The 15,984-nt window shown below is 37.3% G+C and overlaps 1 protein-coding gene across 7 annotated transcripts in view; it reads left to right on the forward strand.

Moving 5' to 3' along the window:
• Positions 1-15,984, forward strand: part of DIAPH2 (diaphanous related formin 2) — a 905,937-nt gene that overhangs the window by 685,601 nt on the left and 204,352 nt on the right. For all 7 annotated transcript variants that reach the window (XM_054544831.2, XM_054544832.2, XM_054544829.2 and 4 more), the window contains one exon: positions 11,800-11,935. In XM_054544831.2, coding sequence (XP_054400806.1) covers positions 11,800-11,935 — 136 coding nt within the window. The remainder of the gene's footprint in view (positions 1-11,799; positions 11,936-15,984) is intronic.

Here is a 15,984-nt window from a genome sequence, read left to right on the forward strand (position 1 = left end):
TAATGGACTGTGACGGGAGAGACAGTTTTTCCCCCAACTTCAGATCACATGTTTCTGCAGTTGTAAGGCAAATTTTAAAAGGCCTTGGGGATCACAGCCAGCCTTCATTATCGGTGCATGACCGCTTTGTAACCAACTGCAAGTTTAATATCCAAGGAGATTTGCACATAACAGTCTTTTTTCTTTCTTCTTGTTTTTAATAATTCACCTTTGAGATTCTCTTCACCACCATGCTGGTGTGCAGAGATCTGTTTTGTCTGCCAAACCTACAGATATGTAGCGCATGTGAAAGCTACATTAATTTTTTATTTGTTTCCTAAGGAGGCTGAACAATAAGCTGGTTTTGCTGAATACAAGAGGGCTACTTCAGTGAACACATACTTGAATTCACTTCAACTGGCTCCCTCACCTGCAGCACAGCAGTTTCTCCTATGATTCTCCCCTCTGCCAAAAGGGAGTCACTTATACAAATAAACTCAAGGACTTTTTGTATAAACCATCCACCTGAACCTGAGAAGGTTTTGTCTGAAACCAAAAGATTACTAGAAAAGCTGTGTAAGGCAGGGCGTGGTGGCTCAGGCCTGTAATCCCGCCAAGGCAGGCGGATCACCTGAGATGGGGAGTTCCAGACCAGTCTGACCAACATGGAGAAACCCTGTCTCTACTAAAAAAATACAAAAAAATTAGCTGGGCGTGGTGTCGCGCGCCTGTAGTCCCAGCTACTCAGGAGGCTGAGGCAGGAGAATCGCTTGAACCCAGGAGGCAGAGGTTGCAGTGAGCTGAGATTGTGCCATTGCACTCCAGCCTGGGTAACAAGAGCGAAACTCCGTCTCAAAAAAAAAAAAAGAAAGAAAGAAAAGCCGTGTAACACTGTTTGTGGATCCTGCAAGTATCTCATTCAAAACAAATGCCTCATTTTCAAAATTAGAACACTTCTTTTCTTTTAACTTTGGAGGCTCTATGTAAACACTAATCTCTACACAAGTGAATTTCCTCAGCGGAATATTGAGCTATGTCAGTGTGACAAATGTCATGGATATCGGGCCTCTGAAACGCTAAGCACTGGCATTTTTAAGAAAATAAATGTAGATGTCAGTGAACCATAACCTATAGATGATTAGAAAGAAACTTACCATTCGAAGGTGGATAATGTTTTCTTCAAGGCTGCTAAGATTTTCTACAATAAAGAAATATGAGGTGCGTAGGGAACTATGTGTAGAGACGTTCTCGGTAATTTAATGTTTTGAAAACTCCCAGGCTGAAAACTATTATGTAAATCAACTAGCTCCAGCTGCTAATTCTTAGAAAATGGAAAGAGTATCTAAAGTTTAACTAGATTTTGACCTTTTATGTTATGAAGACTACAACAAGGAAGAAAGAGGAAGTTTGTTAGGGGGTTATTTTTTAAGGTGCTCAGGGAAGACTTCACTCATAAGGCAGACATTCAAGCAGTGACTTGAGGGAGATACTTTTTTTTTTTTTTTTTTTTTTTTGAGACGGAGTTTCACTCTTGTTGCCCAGGCTGGAGTGCAATGGCGCGACTTGGCTCACTGCAACCTCCGCCTCCCAGGTTCAAGCGATTCTCCTGCCTCAGCCTCCCGAACAGCTGGGATTACAGGCATGCGCCACCATGCCCGGCTAATTTTGTATTTTTAGTAGAGACGGGTTTCTCCTTGTTGGTCAGGTTTCGAACTCCTGACCTCAGGTGATCCGCCTGCCTCGGCCTCCCAAAGTGCTAGAATTACAGGCGTGAGCCACTGCGCCCGGCCTGAGGGAGGTGCTTAAGAGCAGAAGGAACGCAAGTGTAAAGATGAGGAGCGAGGGAGACCAGTGGGGCTGGAAGAGAATAGCTGAGGAAGAGATGAGGACAGAGAGAGGTAATAGGAGGTCAGATCACATAAGGCTTTATATGCTATTGGAAGCGCCATTTTCTTTCAACTATGAGTAGGAATAGATGGCCTCACTGCCAGAAAAAAAAGAAAGGACAGAGATGAGGACAGGGCTTCAGGGGAAGGTGAAAATTAAAGGGTGGGACAGGGAAGTATAGTCTAGAATGGATATGGAGGGAATGCAATGCTGTCTATAGGAAGAAATGAACATAGTACCGCAGGAATCAAAGAGGGAAGAAAATTTCTATTTTGTTTTGTTTAGCAGATTACCTATGGTCTGTTATACTTCTGTGTTTCATACCATATTTACACAGGTTAATAAGCATTCCTTTAATCCCTGTCTAACTACAGTATCAATACATTTGTTCAGTGTCTGTTACTGAGGCACCTAACTACTTGAGCAAGCTAATCGAGGTTTCAATTGCCCCAGTGAGAAAGAAGTTCTACTTCTCTGTTGCAATTGTAGTTGATTGGTTGATGAAGTATTTATGAGATCTTTCATAAGAGGAACTTTAAAGGTCACTTGTACCGTAATAAGTGGAAATCGCTGGGAAAGAAAAAGTTTAGCAGTATTATAGTGCTGATAAAGTCTTCAGAGGTACTGACTCTCAGAGTCTAGTTACTGCAGCTGAAAATTCTTTGCCCTGAGCATTTGTCATGACTCCTTCAATCCAATATGCCCTTTAAACACAGTGAAACTATAGAAAAGGAATATCTAATGTTGTTGGGTGTTAATTAAGGAGTAGGCTTCCTTCCTTTCCTTAATGGAAAGCCTTAATTTGTCTTCAGTTGCAGCTGAAAATTCTAAAGACTCATTTCCACCATCTTATGTAGGTTTTTTCTCTAATGATCAGGTTGTTCAGTTTCTTGTTCAGATGCTGAAAAACTCATCTTGACTCACACTGTATCTTCCTACTTGTAACCTGATGTGATCATTCTCAAATGGGAGTGAAAAAGACCTGTACAACTATATGAGTCCTGATTTACTTTTGATATTCTTTAAGATTTTCACCCACCTTTACTATAATAACAAATAAGGACCTCAGCCCAAGCTACAAATCAGTTAGAGGTACCATACATTGGGATCTGTGTTTCCTATCACCTCTTTTCTCCTTGGTTCCAGGCAAGTGCAACAAAAGTGTCAATAGTATAGGCCAGGTGTGTTAGCTCATGCCTGTAATCCTAGCACTTTGAGAGGTTGAGGCGGGTGGATCACCTGAGGTCAGGAGTTTGAGACCAGCCTGACCAACATGGTGAAACCCCGTCTCTACTAAAAATACAAAAATTACCTGGGCGTCGTGGTAGGCACCTGTAATCCCAGCTACTCCGGAGGCTGAGGCAGGAGAATTGCTTGAACCTGGGAGGCGGAGGTTGCAGTGAGCCAAGATCGTGCCATTGCACTCCAGCCAGGGCGACAAGAGCACAACTCCATCTCAAAAAAAAAAAAAAAAAACAAAAACTGTCAGTAGTAGCCAAAACAATTCAAGCACAGAATACGTTAACTATATGAAGTAGAGGAAAAGGGAAGAAGAATTTTTAAAAATAAAAAACTTTTTGGTAAAATGATGAAAAGTTATTGCATATAGAATTGCCTTTCCTGTTTCATTGTCGTGTTTAGGACATCTTTGGGACAGGGAAAGGAAACTGCTGCTATAACCTTACCTAGTTCACTGGTCTGGACAACCTGTCCATTGCTACCTATTTTGCCTCCTGTTATGACTGGAATGAAATGAGAACCCCACCAATAAGCAAAAAGTTTCCACCTTTCATCCTATCTCCTACTTGAAATCCCTCAGTAATGATATTCCAGCACAGCTAACAGCCTCCTATCAGTAAAGATGGGAAAAGTATAAGAAAGCTTAGCAAGGCCTGGGGTAGGGAACCAAGTGTGGGCTAATTCTCCTGGTCCTTCCATAAACATTGAGGCAGACTAAGTGAATCCCTCATTCTAAGACACATGTTCCCTAAAGAAATAAAATTAAACTCCTATTTTCCAAAACAATTGGACTTTTATTGTACTGTGTGCTTTATTTTCTCAGTGAGGTGATAGAACTAGAGATGTTTAAAAAAAAAAAAAAAACAACAGTAATTCACCTCCAAATTTACTACCTTTCCCCAGGAACCTTCATCACTCAGTTTTTGCTACAGTCCTGTAAGGCATGTTGAAACTTGAGTAAAATGATGCATGAATTTCTTTATTAGTCAAAATAGCAAATTATTCTATGATCTTTATTATTTCTTAGATTTGTAAAATATGATATCCTAACACCAAGAATTTTCCCCCAAAACCTCCTGTTGTTTATTCTACCACTATCTTTTTTCTCTTGGCACAGAAAGACAAGTCCTATTATCTGTTCAAAGTTGGTGGCTTAGAGAGTGTGTGGGTGTTTTGTTTCTTCAGATTTTTACCTGATGTTGCAAGATTTTCATATCAAAAAGAATTCTTCTCTCTCCCCAGTGTGCACGCACATATGTGGACATGCTCCTGGATTGGAGGAAATGGAGTACAGACCCTGAAATGCATGGGAGCTTTGTATTGCCCAAATGTGGAATAATATAATAATAACTACCATTTATTGAACATGTTTTATGTGCCAGGCACTGTTATTAATAGCTTTATATGTGATTCCTCATTAAATCACAGACCAACACTGTAAAGTACAGGTACAATCATGTGTTGCTTAATGACAGGGATACAGTCTGAAAAATGCATTGTTAGGTGATTTCATTGTTGTATGAACATGATAGAGTGTACTTATACAAACCTAGATGCTGTGACCTACTACACATTTAGACTATACAGTATACGTAAGCCTGTTGTTCCTCGACTACAAACCTGTACAGCATGTTACTGTACAGAATACAGTATGTAACACATTGGTATTTGTGTATCTAAACATCTAAACAGAAGAGGAACAATAAAAATACTATATTAAAAATAAAAATGGTACACCTGTATTAGGGCACTTAGCATGAATGCAGCTTAGAAGATTGGAAGTTGCTCTCCTCAGACACAAGCACACACATTAGCCTAGGACTACACAGGGTCAGGATCATCAATATCACTGTCTTCCATCTCCATGTCTTACCCCACTGGAAATCTTCAGGGGCAATAACACACATGGAGTTGTCATCTTGTGTGATAACAATGCCTTCTTCTGGAGGACTTGAAGGACCTGCCCGAGGCCATTTTACAGTTAACTTGTTATAAGTAGGTGTACACTCTAAATGGTAGAAAGTATAGTATAGCAAATACGTAAACCAGTAACATAGTCACTTATTATCAGTATCAAGTACTGTGTATTGTATATCATTGTATGCACTATTCTTTTATAGGACTGGTAATGCAGTAGGTTTGTTTATGCCAGCATCACCATAATAAGTACATGAGTAATGTGTTGTGCTCTGACATTATGATGGCCGTTTCCTCACTAGGTGAAAGGAATTGATCAGTTCTGTTATAATCTTATGGGACTGCCTTCATATGTGGTCCCATCTGTTGTACTACATGTCATTATGAGATGCATGACTATATTTCACAGATCGGGAAAAGAGGGTTAGCACAGTTAAGTAAATGGCCCAAGGGCATAAAGCACTATAGTCTCTAGAGGAGCTTGGATTTAAACTAGATCTCCTAGCCCCTCAAGGCCATCCTGTGTTCATTATGATATGCTATTTTACTTAGAAAGTTTGGATTATGGATTCCAACTTAAAATGATCCATATAAAAAGGACAATTTCCTATTATTCTTACTCTGGCCATAAAATTACAGGTAAGACATTTAAAAAAAATCTTATCAAGATGCATAAAATTAGAATTATACTTATCTAGGAAATATGGAAATGGATGGTATTCTGGTCAGGGGTTATTTAATAAAAATTTTAAGTGTTTTATTTTTAAAAGAGGCGACTGAAAGAAACAATTTAAAAATTCTTCAGTGTCTAGCAAAAAAAAAAAAAACCCAGAAAACTTAAAAAAAAATCTAAAAGCACAGTCTGAATTAAAGCTAAGAAAGAATCAGTTGCTCAGAGAGTTCAAGATTAAAAATGTGAAAAATATTTTAAAATTAGCTGGGCTTGGCTGGGCACAGTGGCACACACCTACAATCCCAGCACTTTGGGAGGCCGAGGTGGGTGGATCACTTGAAGTCAGGAGTTTGAGACCAGCCTGGCCAACATGGTGAGACCCCGTCTCTACAAAAAATATAAAAATTATTCGGGTGTGGTGTCACATGCCTGTAATCCCAGCTACTCAAGAGGCGGAGGTGGGAGAATCGCTTGAACCCAGGAGGCGGAGCTTGCAGTGAGCTGAGATCGCGCCACTGCACTCCAGCCTGGGCGACAGAGTGAGATTCTGTCTCAAAAAAAAAAAGAAAAATTAGCTGGGCTTGATGGTGCAAGCCTGTAATCTCAGCACTTTGGGAGGCCGAGGCAGGAGGATCACTTGACTTCAAGACCAGCCTGGGCAACATAGCTAGGCTCCATCTGTAGAAAGGAAGGAAAGAAAGGAAAGGAAAGAAAAAAGAAAGGAAGGAAAGAAACTTTGCCAGGCATGGCAGCTCACACCTGTAGTCCCAGCTACTTGAAAGGTTGAAGCAGGAGGATCTCTTGAGCCCAGGAATTTGAGGTTGCAGTAAGCTAAAATTGTACCACTGCACTACAGTCTGGGTGACAGAGGGAGACCCTGACTCTAAAAAAAATTGTGGAATTTCCCCTATTTTGTTGAGTTTTCATTAAAACTACTATCTCAATGACTCATATTTAGTGTATAAAAAGATTTTCAATATAATACATACCACGTTTCTTTATATTGTTGCCAAATCATTTCTCTCAGTATCATTTTCAAATCCTTCCAACACCCCTGATCAATGAAGAAATACTCCTCAGTGTGATCACAGTATTCCTCTGGCACCAGAGTTACCAATTTGTTCACCAGGACATTTCTAATTTACATAATTTTATGGTTATGTGACTCTACTATCATACAACTTCTGATACTGTAATGAACTGAAAGTCTTGCCAACTATGTTCACGTGGGTAACCAGAATGATCCAAAACTCAAAAGAGAAAATGAATACATTCCTAGTTTTTTTTTTTCTTTTCATGAGTGCCAAGTTACAGTGATATATATGGAATTGTAAAATTACCTTAGATGCCAATATTATGGTACAGTTGAAAATCATATTCAGTATAGTTATGAGGGTAGATAGTATCAGGTTGGTATACTTCCAGTCATAGATTATGTCCTCATAACTTCCCCAAAAAATGAGGAAGGGGGTTTGCAAAATAAGTCATTGAAAACAGATGTGGTCATTTGTCTGTCAATGACTGAATTCTTGCTGTTCAAACTTTTAAATGATTCTGTTATACATAATAATCACAGCTACTATATAATGAGCATTTCCTCTGTACCAGGCTTTATCTTAAGTGTTTTATATAAGCATTATTTCACTTAATCTGTTTAACAATCCTGTGATTTAAGTAGTATCTTGATTCTGCAGATGTGGAAACTAAAGTTCAAAGAGATGAACTGACTTGTTCAAGGTCACACAGTTTTTAGGATAAGTGTTGGAGCTTTGATTTGAAACCAGATTTTTCTGATTCCAGGATCCTTACTACCAATTGTTTTATTTCTCTGTCCCTGAAATATGCCTTCCGCTTTCAGTGATCTCATGGTGCTTGTAAAGTACTTGAGCAGTCATCTCTGGAATAGGAAGCCATTAGAAGCAATGGAAGTAAGGAATTGTTTGCTGTAATGGTGGTGGTGGTGGTAGTGGTGGTTTATGTTTTCAAATACAAGGCAAGGTTGGAAGATGCTTGCTTCGTGTAGACCTGACCTGAATGAGGCTGGCATCTCGGCTCCATGGAATTTTCTGAATCAGTTTCATCGATTTCTTAAAGCTTAATTGAAATAAATGAGAGGTTTTAGGATTTACATGAATTTCTTTCTTTCTTTTTTTTTTTTTTTTAGCATATGACATTTTTAGTCTGTAGGTCTTATTTAGTGATTATGCATAGCAAGGGAAATAAGATTTGTAATTTATTCACACTTTTCTTCAGTAAGGCAATAGAGGTTTCAGTGAGAGATTTTTAAAATTAGGTTGGTGAATATTTTGTAGTAAATCCTAGATAGATTTTTCATTATATTTTACTCATTTTGTACCTTTTACCGACCCTTAACAGATATGCCAGTAAAACTGAAACTTTTTTCTGTAAACATATTTCTTATCTTGTATGAGGTTAGTACCAAAACACTTTTTCAATTAGCGTCCTTTTAACAGAACACTGTCCTGTACAATGACAGAATCTAATCAGTTGGCATTTCCAACCCTGAGAAATAATGATTAATGCTTACTTGAGAATGATCTTTAAGTACTCATGAGTTACTGTTTTAAAGTGTTTAGTGAGGCTTGACAAGTACAAAGTAATGTTAATCACAGTCAATTATTTAGGGGATTTTCTTAACCTGACCTTAAATTTGCTCCTACTGCTTTTGTTCTTTTGATTATTTGATTTTTATTTTGTAAGAATTAGGATGATGAGAATACATCCCATCCCTCAAAATAATTTTTTTCCTCACCAGCTTTTACATTTTTAGAAGGGTTAAACAATGTCTTAAAAACTAAAGATTATTGTTATGAAACTATCTTTAAGATTTCCCTTTCTCTTTTAAAATTATTTCCTAAGGAAAGAGAATTAAGCATGCATCTTCTATCCCTAATTTCCTAAAACCAGAGCCAAGTAAAAACACCAAGAGGAATATGTTATTCTTTTCAGCATGAGGCCTTTTCATGATAACAGCACTAGTGACCGGAATCTTACTCTAGTCTGTGTTGCTTGAAAAATATATGCCTTTGTAGATGTTTTCATTTACTGTCAATAATGCCAAACCACAGAAATGATTTTTTTAATTCTGTTTTGGCCTCTTAAAGATTACACATGCCATTACAAATTGTGATTGTTTTGTAGTTAAATCTATTCCTGAAACATTTCAGATATAAACTGATAGAGCTATTACTTGTTCTGTTTTATCCTTTAGTAGATCTACATTCATGTTGTTTTAGTGGTGCCTGTTGCAAGCTTCCCTCTCATATAAAAATTTAATCTCTTATTTTCTTCTATCGCAAATTGTATCAGTTTGATTTTTATATGAACTTTTTTTTTAGTTTTAGCATATTTTCCAGAAATAATAAATACATGGAGGATGCTACAGAAATAGCATGATTCAAGTTCATATACAATATAATGCCTATCAATAATCTGTATCAAGATTTCTATTTTCAAAATGTGGTTTTGATTTGGGCGTTTCTTTTTGTAATCATTTCTACTGTCTTTATTAGATGATCTTAGTTGATCAAAGGATGCTTATAAAAAATCAACACAGTCTTGGGAATCGGACTGCCAGGTTTATGAAATGAAAATATAGGATTCCCAGTTAAAGCTGAATTTCAGATAATAAATAATTTTTTAGTATCAATATATCCTAAATATTACATGATTTTTTTCTATTTAAGTATGTTCCAAATATTATATGAGACATACTTCTACTAACAAAAGTATTCACAGTTTATCTGAAATGTAAATTTAACTGAGAAGCCTGTATTTTATCTGGTAACTCTGTTTGGAAGGCATCATGATAGTGAAAATGAACATAGAGGCTAATGCCAAACAATGCTAGGTGGTTGTGTTACTTAAGAAGCTGTGTAGCTTTGGGTATGTCACTTAGCCTACCTGAACCTAAATTTCATGTATAAAATGGAACAAATAATACCTACTTTGCAGGTTTTCTATAAAGATTACAAAGTATGTATTTAAGACTAGATAATGTTTAAAACTCCTGGTACATAATAGATTTCCCTTAAAGAGTAGCTGTTATTATCAGAACAAAGAAGAAATACAAATGCAAGTAACCAGTCGTTTTTTTCCCTCCATCTTAACAAACCATGTGAGGAATCCTAATGGGAGCACTCAGCATGTAAACAACCCATTAGATTGATAATATAATAGTCCACCCAGATCTTGGTGACTGTTTACCAAATTAGAGATCTGACCACTAATAAAATATATATAAGCATTAGCCTTCTTTCTTTCCTCTGCTACTTGCCTCTTTTCATGTTACTTACCAAACATCATATAGCTTATTAGTATCAGGGCCTGAATAGGTGATGCCTTTTCACATTGTTTTTTCCCTTTTGAGTTACAATTTTACTTCCATCCTGTCTTTCTTAGACATCTATTTATTAATGTGATTAATTTTTATTGAGATAATTTACATACCATAAAATTTACCATTGTAGTTTATATAATTCAGTGGTTTGGCTGGGTGCAGTGACTCACGCCTGTAATCCCAGCACTTTGGGAGGCCAAGCCGGGCTTATCACTTGAGGTCAGGAGTTCGAGACCAGCCTAACCAACATGGTGAAACCCCAGTTGTCACAACTGGAGTGGGATCATACTGGCATCTGGCAGGTAGAGGCCAGGGATGCTGCTAAACATCCCACAATGCATAGGACAGCTCCTACCAAAGAATAATCTAACCCAAAGTGACAGTCGTGCTGAGGTTGAGAAACCCTGCTTTAAAATTATGATTCTAGTATGCCAGCTTATTTTTAAGTGGTAGTCTTTGAGTTCATCTACAATAGCCAGGTACCTTTGTGCTCCTAGCCTATTGCTGTGGAGTCTAAGAGCACAAAAACAATGACAGGAGAAAGGGGAGGTACCAGTGAAGGTAAAATCATTTAGATTTTGTAGGAAGAAATCAATTCTTGCATGTCAGGAGAATTTTGAAAGTGTTTTTAAGGCTATTTTAAACTGCTGTGTCTTTTAACATAAAGAAAAAAATTATTTCAATATAAACCCCTCCAGGCAAAGCCCTGTAGACGTATTCTCGTTATTGAGTCTTTTTCTTTAGGGTTTCTGTAACAAAATAGTTTTTCTCAAATAGCTTGTACATGCTATGAAGTATATTTAATCAATCATAATAGAAAAAAGAAACAGAGCAACTTGATGGAGGAAACTTGTAGTTGATATGTTTCTGCATTTGTGATTTATCTGAACTCAAAGGAAATTGATATTCCAGCTGATCACATTAATTCAGCTTTGTCTAATACCAACTACTGGAATGTACTCATTCACTTATGTTCCACAAATCATCTATCCAAAATAAAACAGACAATAGCTTGAAATATGTTTCAGCATTTCTAAATATTTTGACAAGTAAAAAGCTGTCATATTTGAAGGTATTTCTTTTCTGTGATAATACTGTTGATTGTTTCCTGCCCTGCATGATTAGATGTAATCATTATCACCAGCACCAGGACCACCATCATCACCATCATAGACTAAAATTCCTTGATTATAATATATCAGGATCTATTCTAAGCACTTTATGTTTGTATCATTTTTCCTCACAAAACTCCTATAAGGTAGTTTTTTTATTAATCTCAATTTTGCAGATAACAGAAAAGTACATAATAAAGGGGGTAAAATACTTGCTGAGTCATATTTCCTTACTAAGTCTTCTCATGTGTCAAACTAGTTCATATTTTAACAATAGATAAAGTATACTTATTGTTAAATCTGTAATATTGATGTCCTTAATTTTCTGGCACCCTAGATAATGACAATTGAAGACTGAGTTATTTCTAAATCTTTTTTCAAGAAGAGATATTTTACAATTAATTGTCTCTCTCAAAAGTATGCACCTTTAGGCTGCTGTAATACCTTTCCATCTCTGCATATTTATATAAATTTAAAACTGTGCAATTTCTCCATTATATAAGTAATGGAAAGGTTTTTGTTTAACTTTGTTTATATGTATAGGAAGCAGTGAGAGAAAATTTAAAACTGTGCAATTTCTCTATTATATAAGTAATGGAAAGGTTTTCGTTTAACTTTGTTTGTATGTATAGGAAGCAGTGAGAGAAAACAATAAGAGAAGAGAAATGGAAGAGAAGACCAGGAGGGCAAAACTTGCAAAAGAGAAAGCTGAACAAGAAAAGTTAGAACGCCAGAAGAAAAAGAAACAACTCATTGATATAAACAAAGGTATGAAAATATTTCCAATTTTTACAAAAATGCAAAAAGTGCAAAATAATTGCAGTTATTTATTTTTGGATTATAAAGTAAATTTTCATAGAAAATTCACAATAGTATTAGTTACTTGTGCTAAATTTCTCTCATGATGCTATGTGTGTTTCCTATCTCCCTACATTGAGCATTCAGGATTTTTGATAACCAATGCAAGTTGATATTTTGTTGAGATAGTGTTTTTCTCCCTACTTTTCTTACCATAGTATATTATATTCTGGATGAGGCAGTGGGGAGGGAAAAAGAGGGTGAGATGAAATGTGAAAAACGGGTATGGGGAGATAAGTCTTAGCTTTTAACTTCATTTTGTAGGCACATGTCTATTGGCAGTGCAGTAACAGTTAACAGTCTTCCTTGGAAGCTTGAACATTTTAAGTCCTAAGAAATATTGACAGCACTATTACAAGTTGAATAAAATAGGGAAAGGCATCTTACACAGCTATAAGCCTAAGTACAAGATGCTGGTATGTCCATATAGTTTAAAGTAAGTTGTTTGAGGCCGGGCACAGTGGCTCATGCACTTTGGGAGACTGAGGCGGGAGGGTCGCTTGAGGTCAGGAGTTCAAGACCAGCCTGCCCAACATGGTGAAACCCCATGTCTACAAAAAATACAAAAATTAGCCAGGCATGGTGGCAGGCACCTGTAATCCCAGCTGCCCAGGAGGCTGAGGTGAGAGAATTGCTTGAAACTGGGGGGCGGAGGCTACAGTGATCCAAGATCATGCCACTGCACTCCAGCCTAGGCAACAGAGCGAGACTGTATCTCAAAAAATAAATAAATAAGTAAATAAATAAATAAATAAATAAAGTTAGTTGTTTTCTTGGTTAGCAAGAGTGACTGTATATTGTTGGTGAGTTGTTTGGTTTGGTTGGTTTACTTTCTAAAGAAGAGAGGGCAAAAAAAGAAAGTGCTTGGTATCAGGTATCTGCACACTGAAAATTTAAGAATAAAAAAAGCATGCATAGTCTTTGTCACCTGAGGTTTAGAGAATTTAAGAACAAAACAAAACAAAATCTGAACAAGGTACAAGGTAATATGATTAATATGGACCATGCGTTACTGAAGATAACAATAGTAAAAATTGTAAGCACTCTATAATATTGACCATATGCCAAGCATGGTTGTAAGACATTTACGTATTTATTTATTTATTTATTTTTGAGTCAGAGTCTAGCTCTGTCGCCCAAGCTGGAGTGCAGTGGCTTGATCTTGGCTCACTGCAACCTCTGCCTCCTGGGTTCAAGCAATTCTCCTGCCTCAGCCTCCTGAGTAGCTGGGATTACAGGTACCTGCTACCATGCCCAGCTAATTTTTGTATTTTTAGTAGAGACGGGGTTTCATTGTGTTGGCCAGGCTGGTCCCGAACTCCTGACCTCGTGATCCACCCACCTCGACCTCCCAAAGTGCTGGGATTACAAGCGTGAGCCACTGCACCCGGCACTTTTACATATTTTAAGTCAATCCTCACAACATCTCTATGAGGTAGGTACTATTATCATCTCATTTTACAGATAGAAAACTGAGGCTCATAGAAATTAAGGAACTTGGACAAGGTCACACAAATAGGAAGTACTAGCACCAAGATTAGAATCCAAGTCGTCTCACTATAGAATCTTTCCATTTACCTATGCCACTGTCAGGAGAAAATGATAACAACTAACATATAGCACTTGCTATTTACCAAGAACTATTCTAGGAATTTTACATTTAGGAACCAATTTAATCCTCATAGAACCGTATTAGGAAAGTACTACTATCTCATTTTAAAATGACAAAACTGAGGCACAGAGAACTTAAGTAACTTGCCCAAGGTCACAAGGATAGTGAGAGGTAGAACCAAGATTTGAACCCAGGCAGTGTGTAACCAGAGTTAATTATTATTATGTGCTTTTAAGTGTAATTATTAATTATAACAATCATTATCAAGTATTTTGCAGTAATGTCTCTTAATGGCTAATCTTCTAAAGTAATATCCATACTATTAAGTTTAGTCTTCATACTTTTAAAATATATAAACATTTTCAGGAATTGACTATAGTTTATATCTTCCACCCAGGAAATAAATATAACATTTTAACAGAAGAAAAAAGTAATATTATTATGTAAAAAGCTGTGTTAAAATAGAATAGTATCAACATAATTTAGCAAACGAACTTCATAATTAGAATCAGGAAAACTGGTCATGACTGAGGTCACTCTATTAGGAGGTAAGCACTAGAGTACAGCATGACAATATGTGTTTATAGGAAGTTATCATTGAAAAGGTGAAGAAGTCAGTAGAAAAGTTCTGAAAGTGGCTGGGCATGGTGGCTCACGCCTGTAATGCCAGCACTTTGGGAGGCCAAGGTGGGTGGATCACGAGGTCAAGAGTTCGAGACCAGCCTGGCTAATATGGGGAAACCCCCGTCTCTACTAAAAATACAAAAATTAGCCAGGCGTGGTGGTGTGCACCTGTAGTCCCAGCTACTCGGGGCTGAGGCAAAAGAATCGCTTGAACCCAGGAGGTGGAAGTTGCAGTGAGCCGAGATCTCACCACTGCACTCCAGCCTGGATGACAGAGCGAGACTCTGTCTCAAAATAAAAAAAAAAAGGAAAGTTCTGAAAGTTAGCTCCTTTATGTGCAGGGAGGAGTAGTTGGAGAAGAGGCCAGAAGAGATAGTAGGGGACAGGGGACAGATTGTGAGCTCTCTTTTTTTTTTTTTTTTTTTTTTTTAATTATACTTTAAGTTCTGGAGTACACTTGTAGAACGTGCAGTTTTGTTACATAGGTATACACATGCCATGGTAGTTTGCTGCACCCATCAACCCATCATCTATTTCTCCTAATGGTATCTTTCTTTCTTTTCTGCTATGCCAAGGGTCTTACGCTGAAAGCTGTGGGAAGCCCATGAATGTTTATAACTGGAAAATGGTGTACATAGTCAGGATTCTTAGATTATTTTGTTTTTGTTTTGTTTTGTTTTGTTTTTTTGTTTTTGTTTGAGACAGGTTCTCACTCTGTCACCCATGATGGAGTGCAGTGCCATGATCTCGGCTCACTGCAACCTCCCAGCCAGAAAGGTCATTTTGACAGAAGCAGAAAGAATGTATTGGAAGGGGAAAGCCCTAAGAAAATAGAGGTTATGAGGATATTGTCATAGTCCTGACAAGAGATGATAGTGGCCTGAACTAATACAGTGACAGTGAGTTTAAAAAGCAACAAGAGATATATTAGTTAGAGTTCTTTTGAGAAACAGAACTAGTAAGATGTGTGTATACACAAATGCATACACACACACAGATTTATTTTATGGAATTGGCTCAAGTGATTATAGAAGCTGGCAAGTTTAAAATCTGCAAGGCAGGAGGACAGGCTAGAGACCCAGAGGAAAGCCAATGTTACAGTTCAAGTCTGAAAACTATCTGCTGCAGAATTCTCTCTTGCTTGGGGGATGTCAGTGTTTTTGTTCTAGTCAGGCCCTCAACTGATTGGATGAGGCCTACTCACATCATGAGGTACAAACCGCTTTACCCAAAGTTCACTGATTTAAATGTTGATCTCATCCAAAAACACCCTCATAGAAACTACCAAAATAATGTTTGACCAAATATTTGGACATTGTGGCCCAGCCAAGTTGACATATAAAATTAACCATCATGAGAGGGTGTTAAAGGACAGAATTGACAGGTGCTGATGATTGATTGGATGTGTAAATCAAAGGAGGCAAGTGTTAAAGAAGGTGGTATGCTTCACAGAGAAAGCAAACTCAGGAATAGAGCAGATTTTCTCAGGAGAGTTACAATGACTGATATCATTTTAAACATGTTTAGTTCCACCTTGTAAAGATGGAAAATGTCTAAGAAGCCATTGTATATGTGATTGTGAAACTCAGGAAAGAAGTCTAAACTAACCGTATCGGCTTGGGGATCATTGGTTTTTATTTGAACATTGAAGTTACAGTGTACTAGTTTGCCAGGGCTGCCATAAGAAAATGCCACAAGCTAGGTAGCTTAGAACAACAGATAT

Source organism: Pongo abelii, chromosome X, assembly GCF_028885655.2.
Source record: "Pongo abelii isolate AG06213 chromosome X, NHGRI_mPonAbe1-v2.0_pri, whole genome shotgun sequence".
Taxonomy (NCBI): domain Eukaryota; kingdom Metazoa; phylum Chordata; class Mammalia; order Primates; family Hominidae; genus Pongo; species Pongo abelii.